The 17408-nt window shown below is 37.9% G+C and overlaps 1 protein-coding gene and 1 long non-coding RNA gene across 2 annotated transcripts; one reads left to right on the top strand and one right to left on the bottom strand.

Moving 5' to 3' along the window:
• The first annotated feature begins 597 nt into the window (after nt 1-597).
• On the top strand, nt 598-16866 carry LOC104889068 (aspartate--tRNA ligase 2, cytoplasmic). The gene is made up of 10 exons (XM_010674208.4): nt 598-1245; nt 4534-4644; nt 8407-8520; nt 9368-9658; nt 9747-9857; nt 10084-10137; nt 10394-10473; nt 10876-10991; nt 13190-13304; nt 16371-16866. Exons 1-10 carry the CDS (start codon nt 730-732, stop codon nt 16495-16497), a joined length of 1635 nt encoding a protein of 544 aa, XP_010672510.2. The 5' UTR covers nt 598-729; the 3' UTR covers nt 16498-16866.
• Nucleotides 13827-15178, bottom strand: LOC125496000 (uncharacterized). Its single transcript, XR_007272583.2, has 2 exons — nt 15081-15178; nt 13827-14052 (listed from the first exon to the last, which is right to left on the bottom strand). It is a non-coding gene; the product is annotated as an uncharacterized LOC125496000 (long non-coding RNA).
• Nucleotides 16867-17408: the final 542 nt, after the last annotated feature.

Below are 17408 nucleotides of genomic sequence, written 5' to 3'. Positions count from 1 at the left end.
AGAAAAGTGTTAGAGTAATAACTGCAAAGCGAATAAAGTAGAGAAGAGTGTCAAATCAGTTTTTGAATTTAAATTCATCATTGTTCATCGTAGCTAGCTCAATGTTCATTTATCACCCAAGGGTTGTTCATTGAGATCCTCAAATGTTTAGTTAGTTTCGGCTCCATTCAAATTGATGCGTTTTGTGTTTTTAGGGGATGTGTTTTGATGCGTGCGTACGGTCCTTTATACACGAAAGTGTACACCATCTAGGCGTTGTAAACCTAGTTGCTCGTGTTTAACTAGAAGTCACACTCCTAACAAGAGAAGACGACCATTGAGGGAACTACTTGAATCCAACATCCCTCAGAATGGTTAACATAATAGGTACCTACCTTTTAACAAGCGAAATGAACTTGCACTTGTCTAAGAGCTTTTTGGTGGAGGGGGGGAGGGGGGGGGGGGCGGGCGGCTCGGAAAAATAAGAAATTGAGAGAAGGGTGCTACGAGATAGCAATTTTTCTTATAGAAAGAAGAAAAGAGAAAAGGTAGGACAACTAGAATAGTGCGCACAGGTGTATATGAGGAAGGTTTGAATTTACGAACTTAAAACATACACCAAATATAAATAAGGCAAAATGGTCGAAATCATTTCTAAAACCCTCACCTCAAAACCACGGGCAAAATCCGTCAAACTATTCAATTAAACTCACCTCCTTCCTCTCCCTCATACCTCATCTCTCCGTAGCAATGTCCTCCTCCGACCAACCCCCTCTACCAACGTCCAACACCGATGAAGAACCAGCAGAACTGAGCAAGAAAGCCGCCAAAAAAGAAGCGGCAAAGCAAGAAAAGCTCCGCAAAAAGCAAGAAGCCGCCGCCGCAGCAGCAGCCGCAGCACTTGCCGAAGCCTCAATCTCCGACCCTCTCGCTCACAACTACGGCGATATCCCTTTAATCGAACTACAATCGAAGGCTGTTACGGGACGTAAATGGATTGAAGTGAAATCTCTGGTCACCGATCTCAAGGATCAGGAGGTCCTCATTAGAGGACGAGTTCAGGCCATTCGCGCTGTTTCCAAGAAAATGGCGTTTGTTGTTGTGCGAGAAGGTGGTTACACTGTTCAGTGTGTTCTCATGGTGGCCAAGGAGAAAGTTAGTGAACAGATGGTTAAGTTTGCTAATGGTTTGAGCCGTGAGTCCATTGTTGATATTCAAGGTTTTGTTTCTGTTCCTGGTGAATCCATTAAAGGCACCTCGCAGCAGGTGGTTTTCCTCCATTTTTTAGCTTTTATTTGGTTGATGATTATGCAATTATGTGTTTTTTTTTTCTTTTTGAAATGTGACTTTACTCGATTTTTTGCTTTATGTTATAACAGACGTGAGAGAGAAACAAATTATGAATGCAAAAAGCGATAAAACAGACAACAGATTTACGTGGTTCACCAATTTGGCTACATCCACGCAGAGAGAGGGAGAATATTTTATTATGTGAGGAAAACCAGATTACAGAGAGAAAATAGGCTAATTCGTCGTCTAAAACCCTAGAATATAAATACATATTTACCTACCCGTTCAGAAAACGCGTTTCCGCGTTACCGGTCAGCCGCCCGATCGGGCGAGACCGCCCGATCGGGCGCTTAACGCTCGAAGAATTATGCTCCCGGGCCCGATCGGGCAACGAAGCCCGTGTCGTAATTCGGCCTGCCGCCCGATCGGGCGAGATGGCCCGATGCCATCGGGCGAGCCAACACAAGCTGCCAAACGCCCAGTTTCACCTTTTTGTTGCGCGCCCGATCGGGCTCCCTCGCCCGACCCGATCGGGCGAAACTTAAACCAGCCATAACTTCTTCGTTTCTTATCGGAATCGGGCATATGACCTATCGTTGGAAAGCTCTCGGAACAAGCTATCACCTCCACTTTGAATCACCTCAAAATCATTTCTAGATTGAGAGATATGTCCATTCAAAGTTAGCCTTATGTCATTCCTTCTTCACGCATTCTACCAAACACCTTCAAGGCACCATTCAAGTCACTTTTCTTACAAATCTCCACCTTGACTTGAATCCTCTTACAATAAGCCAGAAAACAGATGCATTGATCACAACGCCAGAATCCCCCTACACCAGATTTGTCCCAACAGACAACCAGACCAGATTAGTCCCTAAGGACCCCAGAATTGCCCCAAGAGGGCAACTAACAATCACGAACAGCTTGTAAGTCCAAGCAACCTTTGAACTTACCCTGTGGAATCAGATTCGAACAGATGTGTTTCTTATACTCTTTCCTAGCACAAGTAACACCTTCCTTGGATGGCCCAAAAATATTCACCTCTCCGACATACAGTGCAAAACCCACCATGTCTTCACAACCATCCCTTTGGGGAGAGTTCCCAAAGATTTCATGCTGACCATGAGTCAAGTTTGACTGACCCAACTTTGATGACGAAGAACACGGAATTTCAGATTCAGATTGTGAGTGTTGACAGATTTCTCCCTGACGTGAACCACCACTCCAACCTAGAGTGCCTCTGTGCTCCACCTGTTTCTCAACACTATCACAAACAGCCAATGTAGCAACCCCAAACTCAGATAACGTAGACCCTTGTAACACATACAATGTCTCCCGTTTAACCCCTTTCAGAATCATCTTTGAACCCCTGTAGACATACAACCCTCCACCCTCACCTTTGAAACTGAACCCTTTCTTGTCTAACAGACTAAGTGAAATCAGATTCTTTGTGACTTGTGGAACATGCCTAACATCATTCAAAGTACAGACTTTGCCATCACATGTCCTAATTCTGATGGACCCTATACCAACTGTCTTACAGACCTCACTGTTGGCCATAGTAACACTTCCATCAACCTGTTTATAGTTCATAAACCACTCCCTGCGCGGACACATATGACAAGACGCTCCAGAATCTAAAACCCACACATCCCTACAATGTGACTGCTATTAGCTACTAGGGCCAGATCTTCCTCAGAATCACCTCCAGTTTCTGCCAAAGCAGCAGAACCTTCATTCTTGTCCTCCTGCTTCTTTTTCTTAGGACACTCCCTTTTCCAATGCCCCGTTTCCTTACAGTAATTACAGACATCACTAGATTTAGGACCTCTAGAAAACGGTTTCCTGGATTTTTTCCCCGAATCCTCCTGTCCATTACTACTGGCTACTAATCCAGCAGCCTGATCGCCTGTACCTGTACCAGACGCCTTATGACGAATCTCTCTAGAATGCAGAGCAGATCTTACTTCTTCTAACGACAGACTATCTTTACCAACAATAAAGGAATCCACAAAATTCTCATATGATATAGGCAAAGATACCAACAATATTAAAGCAGCATCCTCATCATCTACTTTAACATCAATATTTCTCAGATCTAGCAAGATAGTATTCAGTTTATCTAGATGATCCCTTAGAGACGTACCTTCCTGCATACGCAGGCTGAACAGACGTTGTTTCATCATCAACTTGTTGGTTAGAGATTTTGTCATGTACAAACTCTCTAATTTCAACCACAGACCAGATGCGGTTTCCTCCTCCGCGATTTCAGTGATTATGTCATCTTCCAGACACAACATAATCGTTGAATGAGCCTTCTCCTCCAGAACGGCCATCTCAGCGGTGACTGAATCCGTTGCTTTCTTTGCCAACGGTGCCCACAACCCCTGTTGCTTCAGTAAAGCCCGCATCTTGATCTGCCACAGACTAAAACTATTCCTCCCAGAAAATTTATCGATTTTGACATTCACCCCAGACATCTTTCTCACACAGATCGAACACCAAAGCTCTTGATACCAATTTGTTATAACAGACGTGAGAGAGAAACAAATTATGAATGCAAAAAGCGATAAAACAGACAACAGATTTACGTGGTTCACCAATTTGGCTACATCCACGGCAGAGAGAGGGAGAATATTTTATTATGTGAGGAAAACCAGATTACAGAGAGAAAATAGGCTAATTCGTCGTCTAAAACCCTAAGATATAAATACATATTTATACCCCCGTTCAGAAAACGCGTTTCCGCGTTACCCGGTCAGCCGCCCGATCGGGCGAGACCCGCCCGATCGGGCGCTTAACGCTCGAAGAATTATGCTCCCGGGCCCGATCGGGCAACGAAGCCCGTGTCGTAATTCGGCCTGCCGCCCGATCGGGCGAGATGGCCCGATGCCATCGGGCGAGCCAACACAAGCTGCCAAACGCCCAGTTTCACCTTTTTGTTGCGCGCCCGATCGGGCTCCCTCGCCCGACCCGATCGGGCGAAACTTAAACCAGCCATAACTTCTTCGTTTCTTATCGGAATCGGGCATATGACCTATCGTTGGAAAGCTCTCGGAACAAGCTATCACCTCCACTTTGAATCACCTCAAAATCATTTCTAGATTGAGAGATATGTCCATTCAAAGTTAGCCTTATGTCATTCCTTCTTCACGCATTCTACCAAACACCTTCAAGGCACCATTCAAGTCACTTTTCTTACACTTTATTTGGTTGATGAATATGCAATTACGTGTTTTTGATGTGTTTTATTGTAATGTGTAGGTTGAGATTCAAGTGCGGAAGATATATTGTATTAGCAGAGCTGTGCCAACTCTACCTATTAATATTGAGGATGCCTCGCGGAGTGAAGCCGAGATTGAAGAAGCTTTGAAGGTAAATTATCACTTACTTATAGCATTTGGAGGTTTTTATGATCTTGTAAGGAATATTTGGACAATATTGTAGATAGTAGTAATCAAGGTTGATAAATTATAGTTTCTAAACTTGTTCATGTTAATTATTTCTAAGAATTGAACCGTAAGAGAGGTTGTCTCACAAATAAGGAACAATATGCTTGTACATATGGAGATGCCTACATGAACTTCATTGAGAGCATGAAATGACTTGAAATACATTAAGATTGAATGTAAAAGATGATGTTGCAAATCCAACTTATTTAAACAAGATTCAAAAACGCTATATATTTAGTTTAAGGCTTTTATTATATATTCATTCATCTTGGTTTTTGGCATTCTTCTTTTGTGCAAATTTCATGGTAGCATGTATAAGTCTCCGTTTGTTTTGGAGGAAAATTTTTCTAGAAAATGATTTTTCCCATTTTTCCTTGTTTGTTTGACAAGGGATTTAAAAAGGAAAACTAAGGCAGAAAAGAGTTTTCCATCCCTTTTGTAAATTTTTTCTCCAAAATTGGCAGGAAACCATTTTCTGCCACACTCTCATTTCCAACATCTACATTTTTCCATTTTAGCTTAATTGTTTTCCATCAAACCAAACAAAGAAAGCTGATTTCCATTTGTGTTTTCTTATGGAAAATATTTTCCATGAAAATGTTTTCCGTCTAACCACATGGACCCTAAATATACATTTTCCTCCGATTTTTAATAATTTACTCACTTCTTTGGGCACATAGTTTTAGGAGAAATAGATATTGGGTCATAGGAAGAGAATATTAATTTATTGCATATTTTATTGAAGCTAACGTTGTGGAGCAAGAGAAGTAGCGTGAGAAGGATATGTTATTTTAAAGATAATAACATAAGATTGGTAGGACTATTTCAAAAATAGCAATCTACAATATAGGCGACAATGCGACATCCCTAAGGATTCGTTCGTTATCGTTTTCGAATCCAGTTTTCGGTTTTTTTAAAACCAAAAATGAAATGAAAACCACAAAAAGTAGTCTACAATAGGGTGTTCAAAAAAAGGAAACCGAAAAACTGTAACGAAATACTGGAAAACCGGTCAAAATGGGTGGTAGTTGTACCGGCAAAAAAACAACCTAACGGTACGGTTACCGAACCGATAAAATCAATGGTTAAACGGTACGGTTATGATCATGATTTTTGAGTAAACGGTTAACTGAAATATCTTTTTTCTCTATTTAATTATTGTGAAACATTTTCAAACAATTAGATTAATTCTAATATTTGTTATTAAGTTACAACAATTAGAGGAAGCATATGATTATTTAGAAACATTAGTTAGTATATAATCACTACAATTAAGAAATGGAGTAAATTCTTATTTCTTAGTGTTAATTATGTTTTCCAATAGATTTATTATCTACTATATAATACATTTTATATTAGAGTATATATAATATTAAAATATATGCACAAAAAATTTAAAAATATATATGTACATTAAGTAAAACATAATAGTATAACTTAAATAACAATTAATGGTTAACTGCTTAATCGGTTTAAACGGTTACGCTTATTGTTCGAAAAAAGAGCGAACCTAAACTTTCGGTTACCTAACCGAAACTTTCGGTTACCTAACCGAAATGTTGTTTTGGGACGGTTAACCACACGTGAACACCCCTACTTTACAGTTTTCTATAGTGAGATTTCTAAATTTCCATGTTTGGTACAAGTATAACCGATCTTAAATTTATGGAAAATTTGTTAGAAACAACCTTATATAACTTTTTGTCAGAAACAACCTTTTGAAATTCTTTTTGTTAAGAGAAACATTAAACCTAAAAATTTTGTAAGAAGAAACCTGATGATGTTATTCCGGTGTAGACCTAGATATTTCGGCATTGACTTAGTTAATGATCTTGAAAATTTGTGAGAAGTAACCTTTTACAATACCTTTTTTTGTCAGAAACCTTTTGCATAAATCTATTTTGCAAATTAAACCTAATACTATCTTTTTTTGTGGGATAAACCTTACATAGTTTCCTAACGTTAACTAAGTCATTTTCAGCGTGGACCAGTGAATTAAAACTCTCCCGTTCCGTTACAGAACGGCCGTTCTGTAACGGATTTTGGATTTGCCGTTCCGCGAAATCCCGTTACGGAACGCCATAATAAAATTCACGTACTTCTCGCCGCGTTGTCCGTTCCGTAACGCGAACTCGCCGCGTTAGAACGATTTTATCCCCGTTACATCCGTTCTTTTCAAACATTGGCCAAATTTTTTTTATGATTTAATTATATAGTTGAGGAAACATGATATTCTATTAGATTTGATTATATTATGTTGTAATAATGCTCCATAAACTAAAAAAATGCAAATAAGGTTAAAACATATTAATGTGATTTTTTTAAAAAAATTCACGCCGCGACAGCCGCGAAACGTTATATTTCGCCGTTACAAGCCGTTCCCGCGACAACGCGACCGTTCCCGCGAACGCGACCGCGAGCGCGTTTTTTTTCCCTGGCGTGGACCGATGAGAATGGCACTTGACCCCCTTTTAAAAAAATATTTTCACCCCTTGTCCCAGTGTTCTCTCTTTGCCATTGGTGATACCCCTTTTTTAGCTTCTCTTATCCAAATCTTCCAAAAAATTCTTGGTTTTGTAATTCAAGTATTGCCCAATTCAATTCAACCCAATTCAAGTATTGGCTATCTCAATACAATCACGGGTCCACGTCGAAATTGGATTAGTCAACACCAGAAAATTAGGTAAGGTTTCATCTCCCCAAAAAAAAATAGTTTAAGGTTTTAACTTGCAAAAAAAAATATAAAAGGTGTTTATGACAAAAGAACCATTATACAAAGTTGTTGACAAATTTTTAACTCAGTCAATGCTGGAAAATTTAGGTCAACACTGGAATGACATCATCAGGTTTTGTTTCTAACAGTTTTTTAGGTTTAAGGTTTCTCTTGACAAAAAAAATTTTAAAAGATTGTTTCTCACAAAAAGCTGATTATAAAAGGTTGTTTATGACAAATTTTCTTAAGTTTATTATACCCGTACATCATATAATTTTTATAATCATAAAACCAAAAATGGGAAACTTACAATGATGCCGAACGAGCCCTAAGAAATTGAAATCCAAGGTTGTTTTTGAGCTCAACCGTTGATTGAACAATTTGATGTTATGGATGTCTTGGAGGGACCGTTTCGTTTTTGTAGGTTGGTATGTATTGCTCTTTCCTTGTGCTTATTATGCCTTAGGAGGTTGGTTTACGGGCACAACCTTTTCAACTTCATGGTATACCCATGAATTGACCAGTTGTTATTTGTAAGGCTTAACCACCTAATCCTGTGGCAAGTTTTTGTAAAATAACTCTTGAGAAGAAAAAAGAAGCATTACGAAACCCTCTAGGCCTAATCGTAGACACTCTAAGATCCTTTTTGAAAGCTTCTCCCATTTCGAGTTAAGAGATAGGCATAAGAGAAGTCTCTACTCAAATTTTAAAACGCAACATATACAAAAGGAAACAAATTGGTAAAACATTATATATAAGAGAGTTTGTTCGCAACAATTATTAATTTTCTATTTTGCAAATAAAATGAGTGCTATATGTAGGTTTAAAAGTGTTTTCTCCCTGGATTCAATTTTGTTCTGGTCCTCGCACGTGCTACACTTTTTGAGTATCCTGATATAATTCTTCTGCTACTAACGAATCACAAAAAAAAGAGAAATAACACTTACGAATTTTATATTTGTGTTTGTGCAGGATGGAAAACAACTTGTTCGAGTTAACCAAGATACACGTTTGAATTACCGAGTCTTAGACTTGAGGACCCCAGCTAATCTGGCCATATTTCATCTGTCAAGCGAAGTTGGTTATGTAAGAAAACGTCTTAGGTGCTTAAGATATGATACAATGCTCTTTATTGTTTTAATTGATGCGAAGAATTATTAAGAGGGATAGTATGAAGCTCAACTGGACTTGGTACTTACCTTGCCTATCCCAAACTGCACTTGAAAGTTGTTGTCCCCACTTGTAGTTGACCCAACTTGACCAGAATTTTGTGACCAATCTCCAATAGTGACCTCTTTTCTAAGAAATAATTGTACAACAGACCGGAACTTGGTCCAACCTAACCCTAACCAAATGCCTCATGGCCCTAATCACCTGAATACTACCTGAATTTAACTCGATCTGAATGACTGGTTTTATTTTCTTAAGTTCAATAGCTGCTAGCTAGCTGTAGCAGCTCTTGGTAGGCATTGAAGAATAGCATTATTGTTTTCGAATAAAAAATTGAAATACATACCATGTGTTGTCGTTTAGATTGTCTGAGGGGGAGATGGATCTGTAATTCTGTTGGAAAATATATGTTTGGTTTGCATAGGGGACTGAGGAAAGCATTCAAGCATTTACACTGTATGTTAGACTGAATAAATAGCCCGTTGTGCTGCCTCATTTATCCATGCCAAGCATAGAAGATTTTACTTCTTGTAAATATTTGAGGAGGGGGAACTTTCATGATATTTACTGCTTTATTGTTTTTGTCAACTATTAATTTGCTTCTGGTGATAATGATGGGGAAGATAGTTTCTTGACTCATGTCTACTTGTTTTTTCTTAAATGACAAATATGGATTGCTTATTTGCTGGATTATTAATTTTCTTTACTTGTATGCTTGACATTCTTATTTGGGGGCCAACTCATATTTTTGTATCTTTTGCAGATATATAGGAGCTTCTTGCGATCTGAAGGTTTTATAGAAATTCATACACCCAAATTAATGGCAGGAACAAGTGAAGGAGGGGCAGCCGTTTTCAGACTTGACTACAAAGGCCAGCCTGCATGTCTTGCTCAATCACCTCAACTTCACAAGCAAATGTCAATTTCTGGTGATTTTAGGCGTGTTTTTGAGGTTGGTCATGTTTTCAGAGCAGAGGACTCCTTTACTCATAGGCATCTCTGTGAGTTTACGGGTCTTGATGCGGAAATGGAGATTAAAGAACACTATTCAGAGGTAGGATTGCCTTGTCAGGTCCCTTAGCCCAGGTGTCTATATCTTGTGTGGTTGGAAGTTAAATTGGGTCTCTGCTTGCTTTCTGCAGGTCATGGACATAATTGACCGATTGTTTGTGGCTATGTTTGACCATTTGAATGAGAATTGCAAGGCTCAACTGGAAGCTATTTCAAGGCAGTTTCCATTTCAACCTTTGAAGGTAGAACTTCTGTCTAAGATTTACCTTTTTTTTCCAAAATACTTTTCTTGATCTTAAACTTCTTGCATGATCAATGTTTTTTGGTTGTTTTTGTTAAGTTTTTGAGTAACATGTTTCCATGTGCTTGCATTATATTTTCATTGGGTGTTATGAAGGATAACAGAATGCCAATTTTATAGCATATTCTGGATTTACTCTTGATACTTTGGAATTCGTATGTTTGCAGTATTTGAGGAAGACATTGCAGCTGACTTTTCTAGAAGGAGTTCAAATGCTTAAGGTAAGGGGATATTTCTCTCTCTTTCTTGGTATATAGCATCAATTGGTAAACTGCAACTGCTGCAGCAGTATATATAAGTTCTTATAACTTTTATGCTGTTCTAAGTAAGTGTTATCTTAGAGATTACAGAGATGTATATCTGCATTTTTGGATGCTGGTATGAGTTTGATGGTAAATTGGTAATATGCTCTCTGAATTGTTGGAATATAAACCATATTGTAGTGTTTAGCTGATTGCAAATGATTTGTTTTTGTAGGAGGCGGGTATTGAAGTTGATCCTCATGGGGACTTCAATACGGAAACAGAGAGAAAGCTCGGAGAATTAGTCCGTGACAAGTAAGTTAATTTTATATATCTCATCGTCTGTTTTACTAGTTTTCATTGTCCCTATCTTTCTCATTTTTTTTAAGAAGATGCAGATTGTGTTATTGTTATTGGTACTGTCTCCGTAGGAACATCCTTCTTAACAATTCTGGAAGTTTTTTATCTTCTTTCTTTGCCTTCTTATCTTTTGATTTATTTGATCACTTGAGTTCTATTCTATTTTTTTGCTGCTTTAATCTTTAAGTATTTGCATTTGGACCTTGATTTTCGATCGTGGTAAGAAAAACTAGTGCAATGATGATTATAAGCAGGGTTACTGCTGTAAAGAATATGTTTAATGCCTTAATGAAAAGAGTATTATTTTAATTGTAGCCTTTTCAACTTTAATGATTCTTGTGTTTTTTTTAATCGCAGATATGACACAGAGTTTTACATTCTCCACCGGTATCCATTGGCTGTTAGACCATTTTACACCATGCCTTGCCATGATGACCCGTCATACAGCAATTCTTTTGATGTCTTTATACGAGGTGAGCAAGTTTTGCATTTCCTATCATGTCTTGTATTCGGGCTATCCCTCAATCTGTAATTCGCATAATTATTATTAAATCTTCTCGTTACTTTAATTTATTTCAAAGAAATCTCCTTGTTGATTCAATTAAAGATGACATTCGCATAATTATTATCTAATATTCTCATTATTTCACTTTATTCCAAAGATATCTTCTTGTTGATATAATTAAAGATGAGATTCTTTTTTGCGGCACTTACTTCTTTACTTTAAAGCTCTTTCTTTTTAATGACCGACCTGGTAATATGAGGTATGTTTATTGGTGGAATGCCTGAAAAGTACATCTCAATATTGAAAGGAAGGGTTCAATATGAATAGATGTTTGGCATCAGCAACAATTGATGTAAACTGCTATCATACAGGGATAAGGCTTTTTTTTGCTCATCTGGAGAGCTCCAATATTGGCGTGTCCAGAAATTTAGGAGTGGGGGTACGGAACTATGGAATATAAAAAAAAAATAAAAATTTAACTCAAATTTTTGGCCAATAACGTCTAGGCTTGAGAAATATTTAATTAGAGTAATATAGATCCATGTAGTCGGTTCATGTATCATGCTAATTAATTATTTTTTTTGAGGGGGTGGGGGACATGCTAGTTAACTGAATCATTGAGATAAATGTTCTCGTTAGCATACCATATAAAACAAGTTAACATGGTACTTTTTAACAAATAGTTAATTGAACTTAGTTAAAGTTTCGGTTTTTTTTTTCTCTAGATACACTACAGAACATCTCTATGTAGATAATAAGAAGAAAAAAGAAAGAATAGTCAAGGCTCAAAAGGTCTGATTTTTAGATATTCGGAGTTTGGAAATAGTAAAATAATTGACATTGAGTAGAGGAAGTTTAGGAGGGGGAAAAAAGGTATAAAACCCTTGTTATGAAGTTTCGTAGGTGGGCCCTTATGAACGACCAAAATAACATTTTCATTAAATTTTAAGATGGATTGTAAAGCAACCAAAATACTACCAAAGAGTTCCCAACTCAAGACCTTTGCAAGTGCCAAAAACTTATCCACACCTCTATCATCAGTGCATATTTACCAGTTCTTGTTTGCAGATTTAGTTTTTCTATTTCTTTTTTCCCCAAAAATAATGGGGGTACAGCTGTACCCCTTGCACCCCATGTAAATCCACCACTGGCTCCAAACGAGCAGAAATCTGGGTGTACCAAGAGCTAGGTGAATACAGGATTTATAATGGAGGTTTCCCATTGAATATTAACATGAATATTCCCCCTTTTTAAACCTCCTTAACCTATGACTTTCTTATATGCAGAATATAGTTATGGCAACCAAACCCATCACCCCTTGTCTACATATTCTTTGATAAATGAGTGAGTCCCTTTTTGATTAAAATTGAAAGAAAAGAGGGAAAATTTGATTTAGGCAATACCCAATTGTGGAAAAAGAGTTGCTTTACCTCCAATAATTTGCGGGTATGGCTAACCTTCAAATACTGTATCATTGTCTTTGTACAATTCTGATTAAATGTCTGGAGCCACAGTCGAGTGTATTTTTCCAAATCTGCCGCAGCTATGGGTGTATGGGCATAGGATTTTAGGGTGGCTTGAGTTAAGGAGGACCATGCAGTCATGCACCCACCTTGCTCCGCCCACCGTTCTTTGTGAAGCTAGTCGTCTGGGTGGTGAAACAAGTTGGTTCTAAGAGTCTGTTCATAAACTGGCAAGTCATGGACACAATTGCTTGCAAATAGAAAATGACTTTCTAAACGACATTATCTCCTGATGTAATCACAGCTTTAGTTAAGGAGTTACTAGAATTCCGCGGGCTGTTGGAAACTTTTCTTAACATTTGTATTTTTTTTTATTCCTGAACTATATACTATTCATCTTGTAGTTAGGAGACTTCATTAGAAGATCTAGTAAAGCCACTTATTGCTTCATATAATCATCAGTCATATTCTGTTAAGTTTGTCCATCAAGCTCCTCTATTGGATCCCAAGTGGTCTGTTACTGTCATTCACTGACAAGGCTGTGGCCATAGTATGCAAGCTTCTGTTAACGATAAATTATGGGCATCTGGAAAGACATACAATATGTCTAAAACTGATATTGTGGTCTCTTATTCATGAATGCGTGTTACTTGAGTTTGTCTTTTATTTACTCATGATTTCCTGACTTCTGTCTCCCTTTCAGGTGAGGAGATTATATCAGGAGCTCAGCGTGTTCATGACCCGGATTTTTTGGTCAAGCGTGCCGAAGCATGTAAAATTGATGTGAATTCAATAGCTACTTATCTGGACTCTTTTAAGTAAGTTGCTGATTCTGTACTTCAGTCAAGTTGCATCTCTGAGTTAATTATGCGGTCCATTAATACTTCTTGTTACTTATACTAGCTGTCGTGGCTGAATACAGCTCTACACTGTGCCAGCTTGTATTTCGATACATTTATGTTGTTTCCACCGACTGTAGTTCTCTTACTGCATGCCTGATAATTTTGGGTATAAGTCTATTAAGATCTATTACTATATGTCGATTTATCCTTCACCTGATTGTAGAAGAAATCTAAGCTGCATTCTAATTCTAAGCTTCTATTAGTAATCTAATAGTGTATTTTTAATAATGTTTTCAACTTAGCTCTCTGTCTCAGCTTCATTTATTGTTGGATATATTCAAGCATTTGGTACAATGTAGAAGTTTTCAGAATAGTTTCTAGATTCAGCTTCATCAATTAGATCAATTGATTTGATTTATCTTTATTGTCACTTTATTGAATGCCCTCCACTTTAGTCTTCAGAGAATTCTAGGTTTCACCGGATGACCAAGATCACAATTGTTATTGCTCATCATTTATTTCTGATTAGAAACTGAAATCTTATAAGACTGAAAAACTGAATACGAGTAACAGGAAAACATATGAGTCCCATCGTCACTTCCCATTGAAGAATTGGGTGATCATCACAGTATTCCTATGGTATCGATCTTGTAACTGGGGAGTTCAGTAGTCGGAAAGTCGCAGATCATTGATTTGTTGCCTTTAATAAATGGATAGTCTCGACCTATGAAGCACGGGTACGCCTCTCTGGCGCCGTTTCCCGTACCGGGTACGGGTACGGTACGGGTACGGGACGGATTCGCCTGGGATTCGTACCCAAAACGATTCCGGGCACGTGGGTACGGGGCAAATTAATGGGTACGGTGGTCTTCATCTGGGTACGGGGCTGGGTACGTTTTTGGCCTTCGAAATTGAGAACTCAGAAGACTGAGCACTCCTTCGAAACTCTCACTCTTCCCTCTGCTGTGTTCCGGCGTATCTCCGGCGACTCTTCTTCGCTCTTCCCTCCGTTGTTCTCCTCTCCGTTCTGGTTAATTTTTTTATTTTTAGGCGGTGGGTTCGATTTGTGGTTGGGGGGGTGTAGATTCGGCGGGTCTGTTAAATTGGTTTGGGTTTGGGCGGTTTCAGGGGGTCTGGTGTGGTTCGAGTGGTTTCAGGGGATTGGGGTGGTTTAGATCTGGGTGGGTATAGTGGCGGCACTGTGATAGTGGCGGTGGTGGGCTGTGTTAGTGGTGAGTGGTGACTGGTGACTGGTGAAGGGGAAGGAGAAAGGTTTAACTAATGAAGATGTGAGAATTGAGATGTCACGTGAAAGTAAGAGAGGGTGAGGGTGAGGGTAGTGTTATTGGTGTACAGGTGTAGTACAGCTGTCAAAGTTCTAAAAAAAAGTTGGTCTTTGTACGTTTGTCCTCTCTCTATTGCTTCTTTTCTATTTTTTTGTTTTTTTTGCTAAATCAAATTATCATAATCTTATATGCTTTTTTCGGTAAAATATATTTTTTTATATTCTAAAAAGAAAGTTTATATATGTTTTATATATGTATGTTTTTTAATATTTTTGTATAAAAATATGCGAAGTTTTATGTAGGAAAAATTGAACCTAATATTTTTCATTAAAATGTATTTATATTTTTTTTTTTGCCGAATCTCAGCCGTACCCGTTTTCAGAAATTTTAATTTTGCCGTTTTTCGTCCCCGTCCCCGTACCCGTATCCGTCCCCGTACCCGTATCAGTGCTACATAGGTCTCGACTATGACCTGTAGATGGACTTTTGATATGTCATGGAGGCATGGATCTTTCAATGGAATATGTCTTGACTGAATTATAGAATATGGAACATATGTAACCCGATAAGAATTGGGAGAAGTAAGAATTACCAAGTTATTGTTGAAAAATTTCTGAATTTCTACGTTACTGGTTATCCAATAATTAATTCCTCTCTTTTCTTATTGCTCCTCCAGTTCTTTCGTCGCCTCATTGTCTTGCTCTGCTCTTTTCTTTTCTAATGACTCCGCTCTCTTCTGGTGGGCCTGACTTCCCCTTCAATCTGCCTCACACATCTCAATAATGGGGAATTGTGAGAAATTAGGAAAAAGGTGCGAAGAAACAAGATGAATAGTGGTGTTTATAACCATGAATGCTGGACTTATAAGAAAAATAGTAGAGGGGTAGAGGAAAGAGATGAAGAAAAAGGAGACCAGAAATACCTAGTTGAAGAGATTGCTATTGTGCAATTGCAGCCATGGCAGCTCTGATTTCTTGACTTGATCTTACTGTGTTTTGTTGATTTTCCAAGTGTATTGCGTTCTATTTGCTGCAATGGTCTTGACTCTTGACATAGGATAAGGAGATAGGTATGGTGGTACAACCCTGTAGTGCTTAATTTTATAGGGAGTGTTTGGTTTCTCCTTTGGCAGCACCACAGAGACTTCTTTGACTGAATAACATATGTTGTAGAAATGAACTGAAAGAGTTGTGTCAGATATTGTGTTATTATTACTGCATCAAAGGTTTAATCCATTGATGCAAAATATACAACTTCTATGAACTTTTGCAGATTTTCTTGTCTCATCAATTATACGGTTCTCCCTGTTATTCTGAGAGCAGCTTTAATTTTCTTTCTGATTAATTTGACATCATTCGTGTATCAAGCATCTTGAATCTTGGAAAGGACAGTATCATATATTATACTTGAGTTTGTTATATAATCAGCTATGGTGCAATTCTCATTGGTCCCTGAGTGCAGAACTTGTGTCTGATATTAATTTTGTGATGTTGAAAACAAGAACTGCGTTGTTAACTTGCATGCAATAAGACAGATTGGATGTTCATGTAAAGTAGAATATTAGTAATAGGTTTGATAGGTATGTCATACATATGTGTATTTGGTACTAGCTCAATTTCACGTCATCAATGAGTGGGATATTGCTGTTCTTGCTGCACTGTCTTGTGGCCATAACATGCTAATCAACACTTCCATATTTCATATTTTGGGATTGCATTATCTTTTACCCAACTGATTGAAATTTTACGTTATTCAGGTATGGCGCTTGGCCTCATGGTGGGTTTGGAGTGGGTTTGGAGCGGGTTGTTATGCTCTTCTGCAACTTGAACAACATTAGGAGGACATCCCTGTTCCCTCGTGATCCACAAAGGCTTGCACCTTGATATTGTTTGCTTGTCAAGAGTAATATCAGATTCCTTGATAGCTTGAATCTGTTCTTGGCTACTTATGCGAGATTGAAGTTTTGGGACCTGTTGGTCTTGTGTTTTATTAGGGTGGCAGACAGAAGTACACGATATCACATAATAGCAGAAGGAATACTAAAGAGTAACAAAATTTGAATGACGCCTCTTTCTTTATGTTTTGCATATTAGCTATTTCAGGGTGCAACAACTCGTGGCTGTATAGGCTGCCCTGCCTTTTCTTTCTTTTGTTTCTTCAAGGAGTCTTTTTTTACCATTACTTGATGCTCAAGCAGATTTCCTTGGGCTCAGAGAGCAGAAGTATCTATATATGGTCCGTTATCAATCAAAGTTTACTGTCATTGTTGCAACTTAGAGTAGCTGAGGGATAGATGATGTTGTTTTGATGTTTTGTTGTTTTCCCTACCAAATCCTGTTCGCCTCTAAGGATGACTTTTATTAATCTCCAACTAGTTATTAGATTCGGGCTATGTTCCAGGTAAAAAAAATATTTCATTTATTAATAAAATACTTTATGATAATAATACTAAATACAAGTTCGTCTAGTTGTTAAGACTTTAATATATGTACTTGAGGTCTCGGGATCAAACCCCTATACTACTCAAGTTCTTAAATTTTTTATTGTATATGGATTACATGAACTAAAATTCTATAGGGAGAGTGTCACGTGGTATAGTTTCTTGTTTATGTACACCTTAATAATATATTTGAATAGATGTGATGGACTATCTGCTCCCAAAAAAAGGAAACGATAGCATTGTTGAAGTCAAATTTTACACACTTTTTCCGCAATTGAACACCACTATACATATGTTAATATTGTCATGTGAGATCTTGTTAATACATCATAACGTGTAGGTTCAAAATATAAT

The sequence above is a fragment of the Beta vulgaris genome, chromosome 3 (assembly GCF_026745355.1).
Source record: "Beta vulgaris subsp. vulgaris cultivar EL10 chromosome 3, EL10.2, whole genome shotgun sequence".
Taxonomy (NCBI): Eukaryota; Viridiplantae; Streptophyta; class Magnoliopsida; order Caryophyllales; family Amaranthaceae; genus Beta; species Beta vulgaris.
The sequence above is the reverse complement of the archived record's forward strand: the minus strand, read 5'-3'. Positions and strand labels throughout refer to the sequence as shown.

What these genes read in the sequence shown, in the direction of transcription:
- LOC104889068 (XM_010674208.4), top strand. Translation starts at nt 730, where the DNA reads ATGTCCTCCTCCGACCAACCCCCTCTACCAACGTCCAACACCGATGAA. An exon ending in TGTCAAGCGAAGTTGGTTAT is followed by an intron (nt 8,521 to 9,367) that starts GTAAGAAAACGT and finishes TATCTTTTGCAG; the next exon opens with ATATATAGGAGCTTCTTGCG. An exon ending in ACTTATCTGGACTCTTTTAA is followed by an intron (nt 13,305 to 16,370) that starts GTAAGTTGCTGA and finishes TACGTTATTCAG; the next exon opens with GTATGGCGCTTGGCCTCATG.